Raw genomic sequence first — 19,217 nt, forward strand, 5'->3', positions numbered from 1 at the left:
TGTATATATGTGTATATGTGTATATATGTGTATATGTGTATATATGTGTATATGTGTGTGTATGTGTATATATGTGTGTGTGTGTGTATGTGTATATATGTGTGTGTATGTGTGTATATGTGTATATATGTGTGTGTATGTGTGTATATATGTGTGTGTATATGTGTATATATGTGTGTATATGTGTGTATATGTGTGTGTATATGTGTGTATATGTGTGTGTGTGTATATATATATTTCTGAAACATATATACACGCAGAAACATATATACACACACACAGAATTTTTCTGGTTGAAGCAAGTACCAATAGAGACGGGAGTATCCAGGGCCCACCTGCTTGGCATACCTCCTCAGAGCCCCTGAGAAACACCAGGGTCCACAAGTGAGTGACTCATATCCAGCCACGGTAGCTGGGCTCTAGCTAAGTCTTCTAAGTAGTGCCCTAGAATCGTGGCCTCGGAATCCAGCCAAAACCTCATGATGTAGTAATCTGCATTTTTGCTAAATCACAAATCTGAATTATGAGCTCTGGAAGGCTGATAAACTGGAACAGCACTGTGCAGGTTACTTTTGATCTCTAACCCTGAGTTTCCTCATCTGTAAAAGGGAGTCAATCTGTAACACTATTACGGCCGAGCACCACCAGTGCTTAGGGTAGTAACAGGAAGTCTGCACACAATAAGCTCTAGCTTATGATTTTACTATGGTTGCCATTCATTACGAACATTACTTGTCCCTTTACTTGTCCCCTGATCCGTTGCCAAATTCCTCTTCATCCCCACCACCACATTTTAGGCCCTATTTATTCAAATACCTAGTTCTTACAAAAGCTCCTCAGGTAACAATTTCAAATAATACATGTGGCGTAAAAACTGTGCAAACAGAAAGCCAATCCAGAAACACACTCACTCTGCTCATGCAGCAAAAGCTGAAGCCGAAGGACATTCTGCGGCTTCACACATCACTTACCAACATTAGGTCTAGTGAGTCCCTGCTCAGACTTACTGGAAGAGTGAAAGAGTTTCAGGTGGGGTTTTAAACCATGGATTAAATTCTGACGACTTCTACAGTGATTACAATAACCTGGAGAAAGTTGAGAGTTCTTTTTTTTTTTTTAAACAAAGAAATAGATATATATCAAATTTGCTACCCTGAAAAGCAGGCTCGATCATTTTTAAAACTAGGCAAGGCTATAAAACCAGTCACAAATTCTGTGCTACAGAAAACTGTAGAGCTTTAAGACAAATTTGAAAAGGACAGTAAATTTACAAGATGTAGAAAATCTAATGTTTGAAGATAAAACTTCATATATTTCTGGCTAGGAAGAGACAGGAAATCTCTTCTATGAGAAGTTAAGGATGCTTAATACTTTTCTTTTTTTCTTTATAACTTGGCATTATTTTAGAAATGCTTAGACATCCTGCTACCATCAGAAGTATGAATTGTGTTTGTCACAACTACTTGTGCAACTACAACAATAACTCTGTTCTAAAATGAGGCAAACAAAGCCACAAAATGGCATGATATTGAATAGGTGATAGCCACCTTTCAGCATTACTCATACTACTCCATTACAGAAAGACAGGTTTAAAACCTGGTCCACAGTGTCCGGCTGTGAAAGAACAGAACATCATCAAGATAAATTCTAGCAAAGACGAAGACTTACTGGAGGCACTGTCAATGCTGCTGATGCTGTCTGCATCGTGCAGGTGGTGCCTGTGGAGATGTCTGTAGAGGCTAAATTTCGAGAACTTTCTGGATTTTCCTACTCCTTTCAGTTTTGAATCCATATCATCAACGCTCCTCAGGGTGGGCGGATTGTTACTAGCTTTGTTTTTATCTTGAAGGCTTAAGGATTCCATGGACTCTGTTGTTTCAGCCTGAGAGAGTTATTAAAAAAGAAAGAAAGAAAGAAAAAAGATACCTCATAGGATATGCTGCAATGTGACCCTTTAATTCTAGTTGAGCTGACGTGTAAAGTTCACACATGATGGTCTAATAGACACACAACAATGTGTGAGGTCAGCCACAGGGCAGTGGAGGATTCTTGTGAGCTGCTTAAATACTGGCAAAGGAATACCAGGCGTTCCATTGTACATCCCCCTGCAGTAGATTAAATTCTTGAAATTTCATACCAGTTAACCTTTTTATGTCAAATACAATTACATGAGCTATATTCACCATTGAGCTACTGAATTGCTTCCTCCGATAAACGTGAATAGTGCTTTTTCTGTCAATCGTTTTTTTGTTTTTTGGGTTTTTTTTGCTACTTATTCACTAAATCTCTACTTTTTCCAGAAAAGTCACCAGCATATACAGCAGCAAGATAAAATGGAGACCATCAAAATTTTTAATGAGTGTATTCATATTTTGGCAACCATTAGAGTTAAACCACTAAGCACTGTTTATGGATATGGCCATATGGGTATTTTGGCAGCGCTTGATTTAAAAGGTACTTTGAGAAGTTATTAAACTCCTGCTTTCAAAAAGAAGTCCCTCCATGACTCCAGACTGATGTATCCTATTTTTGCATGTTTTTAAGTAGGAAGATTTCAAAAACCTTTGCAGGTACTTGTAGTAAGGCTGCTTATTTAACTTAAAGCTCAACTGATGCACATTTTTGTTTATGAACATTTTTTTTTTTCCAAATAGGAAATGAATCTTTCGTTCAAATGGAAAACAGGAGTTAATTATGAGCTGGCAAATGCTCTGTTGGCTCTGTTTTCTCTTACAAGAGAAGAAAGAGATTAAGAGATGCAAAGTTACAGACTTGCTAGGTGGTCTTTGAAACCAGGTCTGTCCATCCAGGAATATGCTGCCCCCCAGTGAACCAATCAATCAGTCATGCTATTAACACATACTTATACAAATCATGTCCCTTCTATGCAGTTCCATAAAGGTGAGATTTACTTACTGTGAAGGAACTCAGAGATGGTCCTACAGTGACACGCTTCACGCTGCCCACGTCTGTGAGCCTGTGTTCGTTGTCATCCCACCTTCCATAGGCCAGGTCGATCCCACCCACAAAAGCCACTGACTGGTCGATGACAACAATTTTCTCATGATGAGCCCACAGATACACGCTGGATGATACATGATCTGGGTGCCTCATCACCTTGGGAGGGAAAAGAAAAAACCCACGAGTAATGCACTTTTTAAAAAGTTCTTCATGTTATAATAAAATATATGTTTCATCCCCTGAATAGCATTTTCTATAATTCAAATACCAGAATATGCTCTGTATACACCAAACTTCTAATTTCATTCTCAGTGCTTACAAGAGGAAGATTCCTGGTTACTTTTTTAAGCCTCCCCACCAGCCCTGCCCCATACCACATTTGGAGGAAGCTGCCATTTAACTAGAAATGTGGTCACATATTTCAGTAAAAGCTGTAATACCTTTTGTAATGTAAGAGCTGATTCCTTTTTTCCACCTAAAAGGCTTATGCTATACGTGATCTTATTTTAAAAACAACAAAAAACTCTGAAAATGTTTAACCAACATCTACCTCTGAGAAAATTTTTAATAGGTATATTGATATTTTGGCAGCCACTGAGTTGAAATTGCAAGCATACGGATATAGGGATATACATACTTTGGCAGCTCTTGATTTGAAAGATATTTTGAGGAGTTATTATTCTCCTGCTTTCAAAGAGAATTCTCTTTATTTTTTTTTAATTTAATGCTCATTTATTTTTTCAGAGACACAGAGAGACAGAATGCAAGTGGGAGAGGGGCAGAGAGCGAGGGAGACAGAGAATCCAAAGCAGGCTCCAGGCTCTGAGCTGTCAGCACAGCGCCTGACGCAGAGCTCGAGCTCACGAACTGTTCTGAGCTGAAGTTGGAGGCTTAACTGACTGAGCCACCCAGGCACCCCTAAAGAGAAATCTCTTGAGATGATCCCAGACTGACCTATCCTATTTTTGTATATCTTTAAGTAAAGCATTCCAAAAACTTTGGAGACTACTAAAGTTCTTAGTAACCTACATTTGTTGTGTGTAGTAAAATACACGTAACACAAAATTTACCATTTTGACCATTTTTAAATGGACAGTTCAGTGGCATTACATACATTCATATTGTTCAATCATCACCATTATGTATCTCCAGAACGCTTCATTTTGCAAAACTGGAACGCTGTATCCAATGAACAATAACTTCCCATTCCCTCCTCCCTGTAACCCCTGGCAAACACCATTCTATGTCTCTATGAATTTGACTAAGTATCTTACTATTTGCCTTTTTGTGATTGGCTTATTTCATCTAGGATAAGGTGTTCAAGATTCACCTATGTTTTAGCATACATCAGAATTTCATCTCTTTTTAAGACTTAAATATACTCCACTGTTTGTATATACAAATCATTATTGAGATTGGGATATTAAAGTGTCCAACTATTATACAATTGATTGTACAACTGTCTATTTGGTCCTTCAATTCTGTCGGTGTTTGCTTTATATATTTTGATAGTCATTATCAGGTATGTACATGTTTACAATTGCTGTATCTTTTTGCTACATTAAAACTTTTAATAATATATAATGTCCTTCCTTATATATTATAAACTTTTTCTATTATAATATCATCTGATACCAGTATAGCCACTGCTGCTCTCTTTTGATTAGTATTTACATGGAACATCTTCTTTTAGCCAAATAAAAACACATAATTGTTATATACTGTAATCCTGTTGGAGATTTATTAATTCATATGTCTTGGTGTATCTCAATGACTTGGCAATAATTATTGATAGCTTTTTCAGTCTTTAGTAAATATCAAATTGCTCTTTTTTATTGCTTATTGTATTTATTTATTTTAATTAGTTTTGTATATAACACACTATTAAGAAGAAGCTTTTTAAATCCTAGATGAGCTCTCTGTTGCTATGAACATTCAAGGGACATCACAGGGAGACCACATCTAAGACATTCCAGGATAATCTCAACAAGGAGCAAGGGAACTTGACGAAGCTCCTGAGTATTGAAACAATTGTAGAAGGTGTGTTCTTGGCTAAATTATCAGGTTAGGAGAAACAGAAATGTGAACTCTGCTGACCCCATCGATACCAGAAGTATAAGAAAGTATTTTTGTTTTATTTCTGAGAAGGATCCAATGCTATTCACTCAAAATTGTACATTAGGGAATTCTACAAATTACCACTGCTCAAAGCAAAGCACACCTGAAAGACTACAGAATAATACAGAAAAAAGGTTGTTCAGAAGGATGAACCTATTACCTTTATGTTGGGGTGTAGACGCATTAAAGTCCTCTTGCTGTATTCACTGTTGATTCCAAGAGCGAGTTCCACCTCTTTGTAGAGCATTATGAAGATTCTCACCCCCTCTTGCTGTCACAAGAGAGAACACAAGGAGGAATGAGAATTTCTGAAAGTAGGTTATGCTTTTTCTTGTCTTTTTCTTGCCTGTGTATTATAAAGTTTCTTCTATAAACAAGTATAATAAGATATTTAATGAAAAATGCAATACGAGAAGGTGAAACATAAGTATATATTAAGATACAAATATAACAAAAATGTATCTCCCTTCCATTCTTAGGACTTGTCATACCAAGACAGAGTGTCAATATTTGGAAAGGCTGAAATGGTAAACTTACCAGCGAAAAGTGATGGCCTTATACCTGTGAACATTTTCAAACACTTACATAACATTAAGGAAAGTGTTGGCCTGATTCAGGTTGCAGGATTAGGGTTTTTGGTTTGTTTTTATTACACTTCCATTAGTTAAAATAGCAGTGACAAAAAACTCTGATGGCAACAAATCACACTAAATATCCCTTAAATGTTTCTGGAGTATTTTAATAGAATTTTTCTTTATTAAAAATTACTTAAGTAAAAAAAAAAACATTTCTTTATCTTCAGAGATGAATATAGTGATTCACATTTGGAACTCATAGTTACATCATTAATGTCTATTTATGACATGACTTCTATGGAAGTTTCTCTAATGTTCAAAAATCCCTGAGATTTAGCAGCAGCACAAAATTAACATTGATTCAACCTTAGACCTTGGACTTAAAAGAAGACAAATAAGGCCATTGTGAAGGTCAAATTAAATCAAAAGTGCCTGATAAACTTGAACATGCTATGTTAACAATATTTTTATTAGTATTAACTATCAAAAAGACAATGTCGGGGTGACTGGGTGGTTCAGTTGGTTAAGTGCCCAACTTCTGCTCAGGTCATGATCTTGCAGTTCGCAGGTTTGAGCCCTGCATTGGGCTCTGTGCTGACAGCTCAGAGCCTGGAGCCTGCTTTGAATTCTGTGTCTCCCTCTCTCTCTGTCCCTCCCTCACTCATGTTCTATTTCTCTCTCTCAAAAATAAATAAATCTGGGGTGCCTGGGTGGCGCAGTCGGTTAAGCGTCCGACTTCAGCCAGGTCACGATCTCGCGGTCCGTGAATTCGAGCCCCGCGTCAGGCTCTGGGCTGATGGCTCAGAGCCTGGAGCCTGTTTCCGATTCTGTGTCTCCCTCTCTCTCTGCCCCTTCCCCGTTCATGCTCTGTCTCTCTCTGTCCCAAAAACAAATAAACGTTGAAAAAAAAAATTAAAAAATAAATAAATAAATAAATAAATCAACTTTATAATAAACAAATAAATGCAATATTCTAAAAAAAAAAAAGACAAGTTCTAATAGCTGGTAGTATAAAAAAATAGTATTTTCTCCTCTAGTTTGGATAGTGATAAGGTTTTAGCTAAATTGCCCCACACCTGAATGTCCTTCCTCTTCTCCCTGTCTAGTCACACAGTCCCCTCACCAACATACAGTTAAGAATGTATTCCTCCAGGAAACTCTTATCTTATTTACCCCCACTTCTTATACGACCTTTTTACTTTTTAGATTTGTATCCTCACTACTGCTGTGCAGTTTGCAACATTTGAATTTGCATTCTCTATATCCAGCAGCTCTGAAGCCATTTTGAAGCATACTGCATACATACTGGAAAATGTATCTACACCTAGGCATTTAAAATCCTAGAGATAAAAGGCAAGAACTTGTACACAGTACAGTACTTTATAAAGCATTAGAGATACTGGCATATGAAATAAACTATAGTGACAAAGAGTAATTTAATTACAATTTAAATTATCAATCCATGGTAATTAGATATACTTCATAATGGAAATTTGAGTCATTAATTTAAGAAGCCAACTGGGTCGAACGCAACTAATTTATAAGAATTGGTTATTTTTGCAACACTATAAAAATATGAAATATCATAGGAGTTAATATTTTTTTTTAATTTTTTTTTCAACGTTTATTTATTTTTGGGACAGAGAGAGACAGAGCATGAACGGGGGAGGGGCAGAGAGAGAGGGAGACACAGAATCGGAAACAGGTTCCAGGCTCTGAGCCATCAGCCCAGGGCCTGACGCGGGGCTCGAACTCACAGACCGCGAGATCGTGACCTGGCTGAAGTCGGACGCTTAACCGACTGCGCCACCCAGGCGCCCCTAGGAGTTAATATTTTTAAGTTGCAGGGTACAAAATCTTGGAGTACACCAAATTTTATATATATATATATATATATATATATATATATATATATATATAGTTCCCCAATATTGGTCTGCCAATATTAAGAAGCATGTTTTGGCCATTAAATCCTTATAAGAACACATCCCTTCAAAATACTAACACTCTCGGTGTGCCTGAGTAACTCAGTAGGAGAAGCATCTGACTTTGGCTCAGGTCATGGTCTCATGGCTTGTGAGTTTGAGCCCGACATCAGGCTCTGCTGACAGCTCAGAGCCTGGAGCCTGTTTTGGAATCTGGGTCTCTGTCTCTCTCTTTGCCCCTCCCCTGCTTGTACTCTCTCTCTCTCTCTCTCTCTCTCTCTCTCTCTCAAATAAATGAGCATTCAAAAAAATTTCAAAATACTAACACTCTATATTTCTTGGTGTAACATCTGAAAAGTGCATACATTTTTGGAGGAATATACTTAAATATATGTTCTGAGCTGCATTAAGGAAAGTCAAATGGGCGATGGATATTAAGGAAGGCACCTGTAGTAATGAGACTGGGTATTGTATGTAAGTGAAGAATCACTAAATTCTACTCCTGAAACCAATATTGCAGAGTATGTTAACTAAAATTTAAATTTGAATGTGAAAAGTAAAATGCATTCTGACCCTGAAAAAAAACTAGCATAAAAAAAAATATATATCATCCTATTTCTCTGGTTAATAGCTGACTTTTGGAATTTTCTCATTAGTAATTAAAATTATGCAACTATTACTGCAAGCAAGTGCATAAGGACAGACCAGCTAAAGAAATAAGGAAGTGAAAGTGTAGGCCAGACATGAACAGATTAGCTTCTAATAGTTCAGTCACTTAGTGCTCTGCAATGAACCACTGGTGGAGAGCTCTAAATGCAAACTAGAACATTATTTTTTCCCTCTAGTGTTCATATACACTCTGCTATTTGGGTATTTTAGGATTCGGTACTGAATAACAGTAACACAAAATATCCTCCCATTTAAAGATATAGTATAAAGTCTAAAACCCAAAATTGCAACCCAAATTATATAACATTATACCTGACATCTTTCGTCACGTTTATTTTAAATGAATGAAATCGTGCTTCTTCAGCTTATGAAATTACCATTCTTGAAGGATAGTAGTTGCAATTTAGACCCTGGCCTGATTCTTTTTTTTTTTCTTATTTTTTATTTATTTATTTTTTAATTAATTTATTTTTTAATTTACATCCAAGTTAGTATATAGTGCAACAATCATTTCAGGGGTAGATTCCTTAATGCCCCTTACCCATTTAGCCCATCCCCCCTCCCACAACCCCTCCAGTAACCCTCTGTTTGTTCTCCATATTTAAGAGTCTCTTATGTTTTGTCTCCCTCCCTGTTTTTATATTATTTTTGCTTCCCTTCCCCTATGTTCATCTGCTTTGTCTCTTAAAGTCATCATATGAGTGAAGTCATATGATATTTGTCTTTCTCTAATTTTGCTTAGCATACTACCTTCTAGTTCCAGACCCTGGCCTGATTCTTACAGTTTTCTACTGACCTGCATAACTAATGGCTTTTTGAAATAATAGAGATGTTAACACTAATGGATTACATTATTACCCTCCATTTATTAATACCTTACATTTTCTTCTATATTTTGTCTTTTCTCATTGAAATAAATTAACTCCAAAGGAAATAGGGTAGAGACTTTTAAGTCTTTTTAGCTTATATACAAAAGACTAATAAGGAAGTAAGAAAACAGTTCATTTTAGGTAATCTGGTTTACAATTATTTACTTATATCTGTATCAGAATGAACAGTTAATTAGTGACAAGATTTATGTGATCATAAAGCAATAAATTCCTCTTCTTTTGGTCAAAGTATTACAACACTATCATAAACCCTAAACTACAAAGGGCAAAGGAAAAATGTTTCCTGACAGTGAAGGCATTTTCCCGGTCATAATAGTGCAGCCTTACACAAAATGTGAGAAATAACTGTGCAAAATGAAAGCCAAATTAGAAAAGAAAAAAGGACTGATGTGAACTCTGTAATTTAAGAAATACACATGTGAAGCATCCAATGTTTTACCAATACCTTTTCATGACCCTAGGGGAAATGACTTTTTATTACAGAGGAGGAAGTAAAGTATTAATAGGCCAAGTAGAAAAATGAATGGCCTGGAGGGGATTACACAATGTCATCTTTCTCATCTCTGCTGAAGTCATGTAACCCAAAGGTTAATGGAACACATGTCACACTATAAACACAGAATAAACTTCGTAAAACCGGAGTTTCAAAAGTTGAAAGTTCTGACCTCTTTTCTAATTAGTTTTCAATCAAGTAGAGCAGACATAAGAGTATACATAGTAGGACTTTTTAGGAACTTCACATATACAAAATACATGTGAAGACAACAAAAAGTAAAAAAATGTTATAGTTGACATCAAAGAGACTTTTTTGAGTCCATTGTTTTCTCTCTGATTACTCAAAATACTGTGGTCAAAATATTTTCTAAATGCAGCCAGGTTTGTCTCCTGCCTCGAGACAGCTTAACTTACGCATCCCCAGGATAGTCACCAACTTTATCATTTGTCAAGGACTTCTGCAGAGTGTGCAATATTTGGGGAAAATGAAAAATAAAGGACAGGAGATCACATCCTCACCATTCAATGTAAGCAATGTGAAAAAGCACAAATGCTCCTGTCTTTTTCTTTTTTTTTTTTGAACCAGTTCTATTTGAAGCATAGTCTTCAAGGTTGAAGATCTATTTTTCCTTTCCCACACATGCCCTTCTAGCCCACCACTTTGATAAGATCCGGTTTGGTTTTCCTGTGTGGAGATGTGATTATCTCATTTGACAAACCTGAACATCTTTTCCTTCTAAATGATTACTGATTGCAACTCTAGAATGTGGCCTGTGGTCCAGGACAGAAAGAAACTACCTCACAACAAAATCACCCCTGAGGTCCTAAACCCTTTTCTGTAGGTCTCCAGGTGGCTGCATTTGAAGATTTTTTTCAGTGCAAGTCCCATCAGAAATATCATGTTCCTAGGGTGCCTGGGCGGTTCAGTTAGTTAATCGTCTGGCTTCAGCTCAGGTCATGATCTCACCGTTTGTGAGTTTGAGCCCTGTGTTGGGCTCTGTACTGACAGCTCAGAGCCTACAGCTTGCTTCGGATTTTATGTCTCTCTCTCTCTCTCTCTCTCTCTCTCTCTCTCTCTGCCCCCCCTCTGTCTCGCACTCTGTGCGTGTGTTTCTCTCTCAAAAATAAACATTAAAAATTTTTCAAAAAGAATCATCATATTTCTAAGGTTGAAATATACACATTGCGTACATGCATACAGTTGCCATAACTATGATGCACTTTATTTCAACTCTTGGGGCAGTCCATGCAGACCTGTGGGAAACCCTGGGATGCTGACTTGAGCCATAATCAGCCTCTAAGTCAAGGTTGGCTTATGCTATTTTAAATGATAACACTGCTATTCAAAAGGCAAAAGAAATAGGAAATTACCAGTTTGGCTATCACCAGAGAAACAAAATACTGTATTTCTTCCATAAAAACAGCCATTGTAAGAGATGTTTGCCTGTATCCTGGCTATGAGGCAGAGACACAAAATTCCTCCCCCCAAATCTACACAATGAGATAGAAGAAAAAAATGTATTTATTTTAATCAACCTTGTGGATCTCTGGGATCCATTAATGTAAGAATAAATGTTATTTTTTCAACCCAGTACTCTGAAAGTAGAGGCTTTCAGAAACTAAATAATTTAGGTGAGACAGTGTTTGTAGGCATAGAAAATACAATTTACAATAATCTGGGTATTAAAAATTTATGACCAAAATAATATGGTATAGCTAAATTAAGGAAGAGCAATTCTGCCAAATGTACCACTAAGAAATTAATATTTAATAATATTACTATTTCCTTAGGAAGTTGTTTTTTTGAGAGAGAGAGAGAGAGAGAGAGAGAGAGAGAGAGAGCGCACAAGAGCAGGAGAGAGGGCCAGAGGGAGAGGGAGAGAGAATCCCAAGAAGGCTCTATGCTCAGCTCAAAAACTGATATAGGGCTCGATCTTATGACCGTGGGATCATAACCTGAGCTGAAATCAAGTAGGATACTCAACCAACTGAGCCACCCAGGTACCCCTTCCTTAGGAAATTTTTAAAATCATTACGTGCAATTTAAAAATTCCAAGTTTCACAAAGCAGATGGAATTGAAATGAAGCACCATTATCAGGCAATAGTATTTACTTGGCCATGGTGTTCACCTAGGACCTCACCAGGGTTCATGGGCCATAAAAGCAAAGAAAGCCCACACTAGTGATAGAAAAGTCAACTAGAGGGGCGCCTGGGTGGCTCAGTCGGTTAAGCAGCCGACTTCGGCTCAGGTCATGATCTCGCGGTCCGTGAGTTCGAGCCCCGCATCGGGCTCTGTGCTGACAGCTCAGAGCCTGGAGCCTGTTTCAGATTCTGTGTCTCCCTCTCTCTCTGCCCCTCCCCTGTTAATGCTCTGTCTCTCCCTGTCTCAAAAATAAATAAAATGTTAAAAAAAAAAATTAAAAAAAAAAAAGAAAAGTCAACTAGAGAGTAGCCTAGGGGAAAACAAACATATGAGGGGGAAAACAAACATATGAGAGCTAACACAACATGGAGGGCCAGGCCTGCAGGATCTTTAGAATCTTTCTCCTAAGCCCTGCTCAGGCATTTGCTAGCTTTCTGGAATTTACTAAGATGTCCTGTAGGCACCTCACACTCAAGTCAGCTGGAATTTAGCTCATCGAACCCGAGTTCTTTCCACTTCTTCCCATTGCCAGACTCACCTTCCTAATACACCATTTTGATCAGATCACCAGACTCCTCTACCAGACTCGAACCTTGCCCAGTCACTTCCTACTTTCTTCCATAAAGTCCAAATGACTGACTTGGCTCGCAAGCCTCCACATCTGGCTGCAACAGCCTTTCCAGCTTGATCCCTCACTTACTTGATCCCTTACTTACGCTAACACTCAGCTGCAATTAGCCTTGTCACTTTACTGTGACTGACAAAGCCTTGGGAATTCCTGCCTCTGGAATGTTTCCTCACCACAGTTTCTACACCTAGAAACTTCTTCCTTTCATTTAAATTTTTTTGCCCATCCTAAATGCCCTAAATTCCTCATATTGTGAGGGACTTCCCCACCAGAGCTTCCCATAGTAGGCACTCAACAAATACATATTGATTGAAACCTACAACAGTAAAGTGTTGGATACGTACTATGAAGAGAGGATTTACTAGTATGGTTGACAATTGCTAGGCCAGACTGGAACAACTTAACTAAAATGGAATCTTGAGGAGAGATGGGAAAAACGCTGTTTCGTGGAGAGGAACGTGGAGAAGGCTATAGCTCATTCAATATGTAGAAGGAAGTTTGATAAGGCTAGGACTAAACCTGGGACACGAGTCCTTCAGCAAGCCTTCCATGGGCAGGGATGGAGTCCTACTCACATTCATGGCATCTTTAGTAATTAGTGTAGTACTTGGCTCCTAGGAGACGCTCAGTAACTTTATGCTGAATTATTTATTTAATGAACATACAAATAATGCTTTTGAAGACACAATTTCCAATTTTGTGAATGGAATTCTTTTGAGGCAATGAATTAGACTAGCCATGAAAATAATGCTGTTTGGCAGAACATGTGTCTGAAATAAAGCTTATCAACTTCTTTTTCCATCAGTATTAGTGAGGTCTGACTATATCTATGGATTATCTTTAGAAATCTTAAAGGCATGGGGAAAGACACTGAAAGAGGGAGGATGGGTAAACGGGGAAAGCAGTAAGAGAACGTGGAGAATGGCAAAGAAGAAATGAGTCACAACTATAAGAAACAAAAATTCTTGTTTTTACCCAATTACCCAGGATCTACAAATTATGTTAGAATGTTTAATGATAGAATAATAAAGGGGTGCCTGCATGGCTCACTTAAGTGTCTGACTTCGGCTCAGGTCATGATCTCCTGGTTCGTGAGTCTGAGCCCTGCGTCAGGCTCTGTGCTGATGGCTCAGAGCCTGGAGCCTGCTTTGGATTCTGTGTCTCCCTCTCTCTCTGCGCTTACCCACTTGCACTCGCTCTCTCTCACACACACTCTCTCTCTCTCAAAAATGAAAAAAAAATAAACATTTAAAAAGTGATAGAATAAAAAAGCTTAAGACAATTTCAAGTAATAGTAGAAAAAAAAGCTGGCACTTCCTAATTTGGACATGATTAATAACAAATCCAGATCTATTCTAATTTTACTTAATTTACCTTGGTTGAGAGCCAACTATATAAAAACATTCATTAGAAATAAGAATGTAAAGTAGTCATTGATGAGCCTATACTGTTTCAGTTACTTACTTTTTATACCAAAAAGAATACACTCAATGCTTACCCAGAATCTACAGGGTCAACTGGAGAGGAGACAATTCCACATTTTTACCATGAACTGTCTCAAAACTGGAACCAAAGCAACACCAATTCTTACTGCCCTTCTTTTTGATATTCTTCTACATTATCTTGGCCCCAACTGAATGAAATCATTCTCCTAATGACTTTGTGTTTTGATCAAATGGCAGAATAATGAATAAAAAATAAAATGCTACATTTCATTTCACCCTTTATTATTCAATGATAAAATCTTGTTACAGTTTTTTTTTTTGCCTATAAAATTAACTGCCTATAACTGATTAAAAATCAAAACTTAGAGTTCCTGATATAATCCATGCTGTGAATTAGGCTAACATATTTATGCAGTCAAGAGTAACAGGAAAAAAGAAACAAATAAACTTGAAAACCACAAATATTCCACTTTTTATCAAACTCTAAAGAAAAAAGCTATGCTTATATATGAAGGGCTTTGAAAAGAAAAGGTATTTCAGAAACACCTGGGTGGCGCAGTCGGTTAAGCGTCCGACTTCAGCCAGGTCACGATCTCGCGGTCCGTGAGTTCGAGCCCCGCGTCAGGCTCTGGGCTGATGGCTCAGAGCCTGGAGCCTGTTTCCGATTCTGTGTCTCCCTCTCTCTCTGCCCCTCCCCCGTTCATGCTCTGTCTCTCTCTGTCCCAAAAATGAATAAAAACGTTGAAAAAAAAAATTAACAACAAAAAAAAAAGAAACAATAAACACTGAAAAAATTACATCAGCCAAGGTTTGGAATACGTACTGCTTTTCGTTTAAGAATGCAGTCCAACCGCCAACGATTTCCTTCAACCACCGGGCGTTTCAGGAAGATTTCTGGACTCAGCCTGAAATCACAAAAGCAAGAGTTTTAAAAAGTAAAATGAAGGTAGACTTAGAGAACTCAGTGACTTCTTAAAATGTAATAACATGCATGTCATAGGAGTCCCAGAAGAAGAAGAGAGAGAAAGGGGGGAAGAAGGTTTATCTGAGCAAATCATAACTGAAAACTTCCCTACTCTGGAGAAGATCACCGGCATCGAAACCCAAGAAGCACAGGAAACTCCAATTCAACAAAAGCCAGCCATCACCTAGACATATCATATAGTCAAATTCACAAAATGCACAGACAAGGAAAGAATCCTGAAAGCAGCAAGGGAAAAAAGTCCTTAACTTACAAGGGAAGATAGGTCAGGCTTGCAGCAGATCTGTCCACAGAAACCTGTCAGGTCAGAGGGAGTGGCAGGAAATAGTCAACGTGCTAGATGGGAAAAATAGGCCAAGGATTCTTTATCCAACAAGGCTGTCATTCAGAATGGAAACTGAGACAAAGAGTTTCCCAGACAAACAAAAACTAAAGGACTTCATGACCACTAAACCAGCCCTGCAAGAAATATTAAAGGAGACTCTTTGAGTGGGAAAGAAATACCAAAAGCAACAGACTAGAAAGGAACAGAGAACATCACCAGAAACAGCAGCTTTACAGGTAACACAATGGCACTAAATTCATATCTTTCGATAAAGGAACAGAGAACATCACCAGAAACAGCAGCTTTACAGGTAACACAATGGCACTAAATTCATATCTTTCAATAATCACTCTGAATGTAAATAGACTAAATGCTCCAATCAAAAGACAAAATATAAAATTCTGATTGTGCCATCGGAAGCAAAGGCAATTTTAGTGCAAATGCCACCATCCTCCTCCTCCAGTGTGGCGGGTCATTGAAAGCTCTGCTAGGAGTTCACATATAACTTTACCTGGGAACAACAGCCTTGAGCCATTAAAAAAAAAAAAAAAGATCACTATGATTTCTCTCTCTCTCTTACTCACACATGCAAATATATACACATATGCAGATACTGGTGATTGCCCAGACAACAGCCATTTTCCACCTTCTTTCTTCAGTCAGAGTCTACCTCCCACAATGAGATATATGAGGAGGCACACATGGGTGTAATGGGAAAGTTTTTCCTCTTTGATCTCTCTTTCTTATACACACACACACACACACACACACACACCAGGAAAAGTAGCAGTACAACAGATGTTGTTTGGGGATATGATGCTTAGGCAGGTATAGCCATATTGAAATTCTAAAGGGAAAACCAGAACCCTGAAATCACTAGACCATTTTGCCAACTTTAGGACTGCTTAGCTTTGGATTTCTCATTAAACAATACAAATAAATCCTCACTGTTTAAGCCACCTTTAGTTGAGAATTCTGTTAATCCAAGCCAAGAGTATTCTAATTGATAAACATAAACACTGACTTTCTATACCAAGGAGCAGTGTTTTCTGGGACCTGGGGTTTTCTAGGACCTGGGGTTTTCTGAGCAGGGAAGAAGGCAGGTTTGCTGATGGATGACATTTTTTTTCCAATGTAACAATGGGGTGAGATCTGAAGTCAGTGTTTGAGTGAAATCTATATATGATGTAACTACTCTATGACGAGGAAAAACAGAACAAAATATGTACAATAAAGGAAACTTTATCTGCTGAAATGCTAGACCTGGAGGAGCAGGAGTAGACTGCAAGGATTAAAGCCTTATAGAGTACCAGGCTGGAGTACTGCCTTGCCAGAGAGAGGCCTCTGAGCATTTAGCCTAAGGAGCTAAAGATATTTTTAAAATCTTTTTATGCTCTATTTTATTCAGTTAAAGAAAAATAAAGCCCCAAAGATAAAATACCCTAAGGAAATACATACTGTGTAAGATAAATAAGAAAACAGACAAATGGTGGGGTGTGTGCAGTACTTAATTTAGTGTAGGAAAGGAACACAGAGGCAATCTATGTCCAAACAAAAAAACAAAAATGCAGCAATTGCTAGCAAAGGATCTAAAATGAATTAAAAAGAGGTCTGTTACAGGAAGCCATCAAAATGGAGAAAGCAGGCAAAAACCTCTTTGATCTTGGCTGCAGCAACTTCTTACTCAACACGTCTCTGGAGCCAAGGGAAACAAAAACAAAAATGAACTACTGGGACCTCATCAAAATAAAAAGCTTCTGCACAGAGAAGGAAACAATCAGCAAAACTAAAAGGCAACCGACGGAATGGGAGAAGATATCTGCAAACAACATATCAGATAAAGGGTTAGTATCCAAAATCTATAAAGAATTTATCAAACAACACCCAAAAAACAAATAATCTGGTGAAGAAATGGGCAAAAGACATGAATAGACACTTCTCCAAAGAAGACATCCAGATGGCCAACTGACACATGAAAAAATGCTCCACATCACTCATCATCAGGGCAATACAAAGCAAAACCACAATGAGATACCACCTTACACCTGTCAGAATGGCTTACATTAACAACTCAGGCAACAACAGATATTGGCGAGGATGCGGAGAAAGAGGATCTCGTTTGCATTGCTGGTGGGAATGCAAGCTGGTGCAGCCACTCTGGAAAACAGAGGTTTCTCAAAAAGCTAAAAATAGAACTACCCTATGACCCAGAAATTGCACTACTAGGCATTTATCCAAGGGATACAGGTGTGCTGTTTCGAAGGGATGCACACCCCCGTGTTTATAGCAGCACTATCAACAATAGCCAAAGCATGGAAAGAGCCCAAATGCCCATTGATGGATGAGTGGATAAAGAAGATGTGGCATATATATACAATGGAGTATGACTCAGCAATCAAAAAGAATGAAAGCTTGCCATTTGCAACTATATGGATGGAATTGGAGGGTATTATGCTAAGTGAAATTAGTCAGACAAAGACAAAAATCATATGATTTCACTCATATGAGGACTTTAAGAGACAAAACAGATGAACATAAGAGAAGGGAAACAAAAATCATATAAAAACAGGGAGGGAGACAAAACATAAGAGATTCATAAATATGAAGAACAAACAGAGGGTTACTGGAGGGAGTGTGGGAGGGGGGATGGGCTATGTGGGTAAGAGGCACTAAGGAATCTACCCCTGAAATCATTGTTGCACTATATGCTAACTAATTTGGATATAAATTTAAAAAAATAAAAAATAAAATTTTAAAAAATTTAAAAATTAAAAAAAAAAGGTCTGTTTTAGGTAGAAATGTGCATTGCTATGCACTGTTTGTTCACTGAAGGTGAGAGATACCAAACAACATAGATTCTTGAAATTTTTTGATGTACACATTAATTATAAACTCAGAGGCCTTCTGTTTGGGGGCCACTTGTAATGCTATACCCTGCAGTTAAGTCTTTACCATTCTTTATTTAACCTACAAGCATTTGTGTACCCTGGATGTAGAACATTCTATTAGATGCTCTGGAGAATCTTAAGATAGATCTCAAGGAACCCTCAGTTTGGGGATAAAGCATAAGAAGGTAAAAAACAAGTGTTCATGCTTTAAACAAAGTATAAACAATGGTCTCATTGATGAGGAAAAAGCAGCTATATGAGTTATGACTTACAAGCATCATTATCTCAGGATCTTCACTAAGCAACTATTAGATAAGCAAAGTTCATTAGATAGGCAAAGTTTTATCCCATACACACATGCCAATGATAAAGTTTAATTTATAAATTAGGGACAGTAAAAATTAACAATAGTACTAATAAAATAATGCAATTACAACACTGTGATAAAACTGTAATAAAAAAATAAAATAAGTAAAACTGTACATAAAATGGTAATAAAAGTTATGTGAATGTGGTTTCTCCCTCTCTCAAAATATGTTATTGTACTGTTCCCCCTTCTTATGATGATATGAGATGATAAAATGCCTAAATGATGAGATAAAGTGAGGTGAATGATGTAGGCATTGTGATGCAGCATTAGGCCACTATCACCCTCTGACAACGGGTAAGAAGGAGAATCATCTGCTTCTAGATCGTGGTTGATCTCGGGTAACTGAAACTGCAGAAAGCAAAACTATGGACAAAGGGAGACTACTGGATGTAGAAAGTACAAAACGTTGTTGAAAAAAATTAAGATCTGAACAAAAGGAGAGATGTTCGTGAATTCAGGAAGAACAGAATCTGATGTACCATCTAAACAATGGGGACTTTACCATTTTTTTCCCCATCTGATTCATCAACCTGAAGGAGAACCCAGAAATGGGCTTTGGCACAGGTACAGAGAACTCAGGTAGAAAGAATGAGTTCAGATGACAGCCAGGGGCTCACAGGCACCACAACACTGAGGGATTGGAACTTTTTTCTCCAACTAGAAGAGCTGCTGTTCCAAGAGGACAACGTAAATAAATATCCATTGCTTGGCTCCAGACACAAGTATCATTGCAGAAAGTGTGCAGTAGGGCAGGGCAAATAAAGCCCCACCTTTCTAGAGAACTGGGCGGGGGGGGGGGGGT

General features: G+C 37.8%; 1 protein-coding gene across 7 annotated transcripts in view; it reads right to left on the bottom strand.

Annotated features, from left to right (window-relative positions):
* Positions 1-19,217, bottom strand: part of PLD1 (phospholipase D1) — a 211,065-nt gene that overhangs the window by 76,378 nt on the left and 115,470 nt on the right. For 6 of the 7 annotated variants that reach the window (XM_040480751.1, XM_040480752.1, XM_040480747.1 and 3 more), the window contains 5 exons: positions 14,674-14,755; positions 5,240-5,350; positions 2,917-3,117; positions 1,669-1,882; positions 972-1,085 (listed from right to left, as the gene is read on the bottom strand). In XM_040480751.1, the coding sequence (XP_040336685.1) occupies positions 972-1,085; positions 1,669-1,882; positions 2,917-3,117; positions 5,240-5,350; positions 14,674-14,755 (722 nt within the window). The remainder of the gene's footprint in view (positions 1-971; positions 1,086-1,668; positions 1,883-2,916; positions 3,118-5,239; positions 5,351-14,673; positions 14,756-19,217) is intronic. The other variant, XM_040480748.1, reaches the window with a different exon arrangement.

The sequence above is a fragment of the Herpailurus yagouaroundi genome, unplaced genomic scaffold, assembly GCF_014898765.1.
Source record: "Herpailurus yagouaroundi ecotype Mexico unplaced genomic scaffold, PumYag 159, whole genome shotgun sequence".
NCBI lineage: Eukaryota > Metazoa > Chordata > Mammalia > Carnivora > Felidae > Herpailurus > Herpailurus yagouaroundi.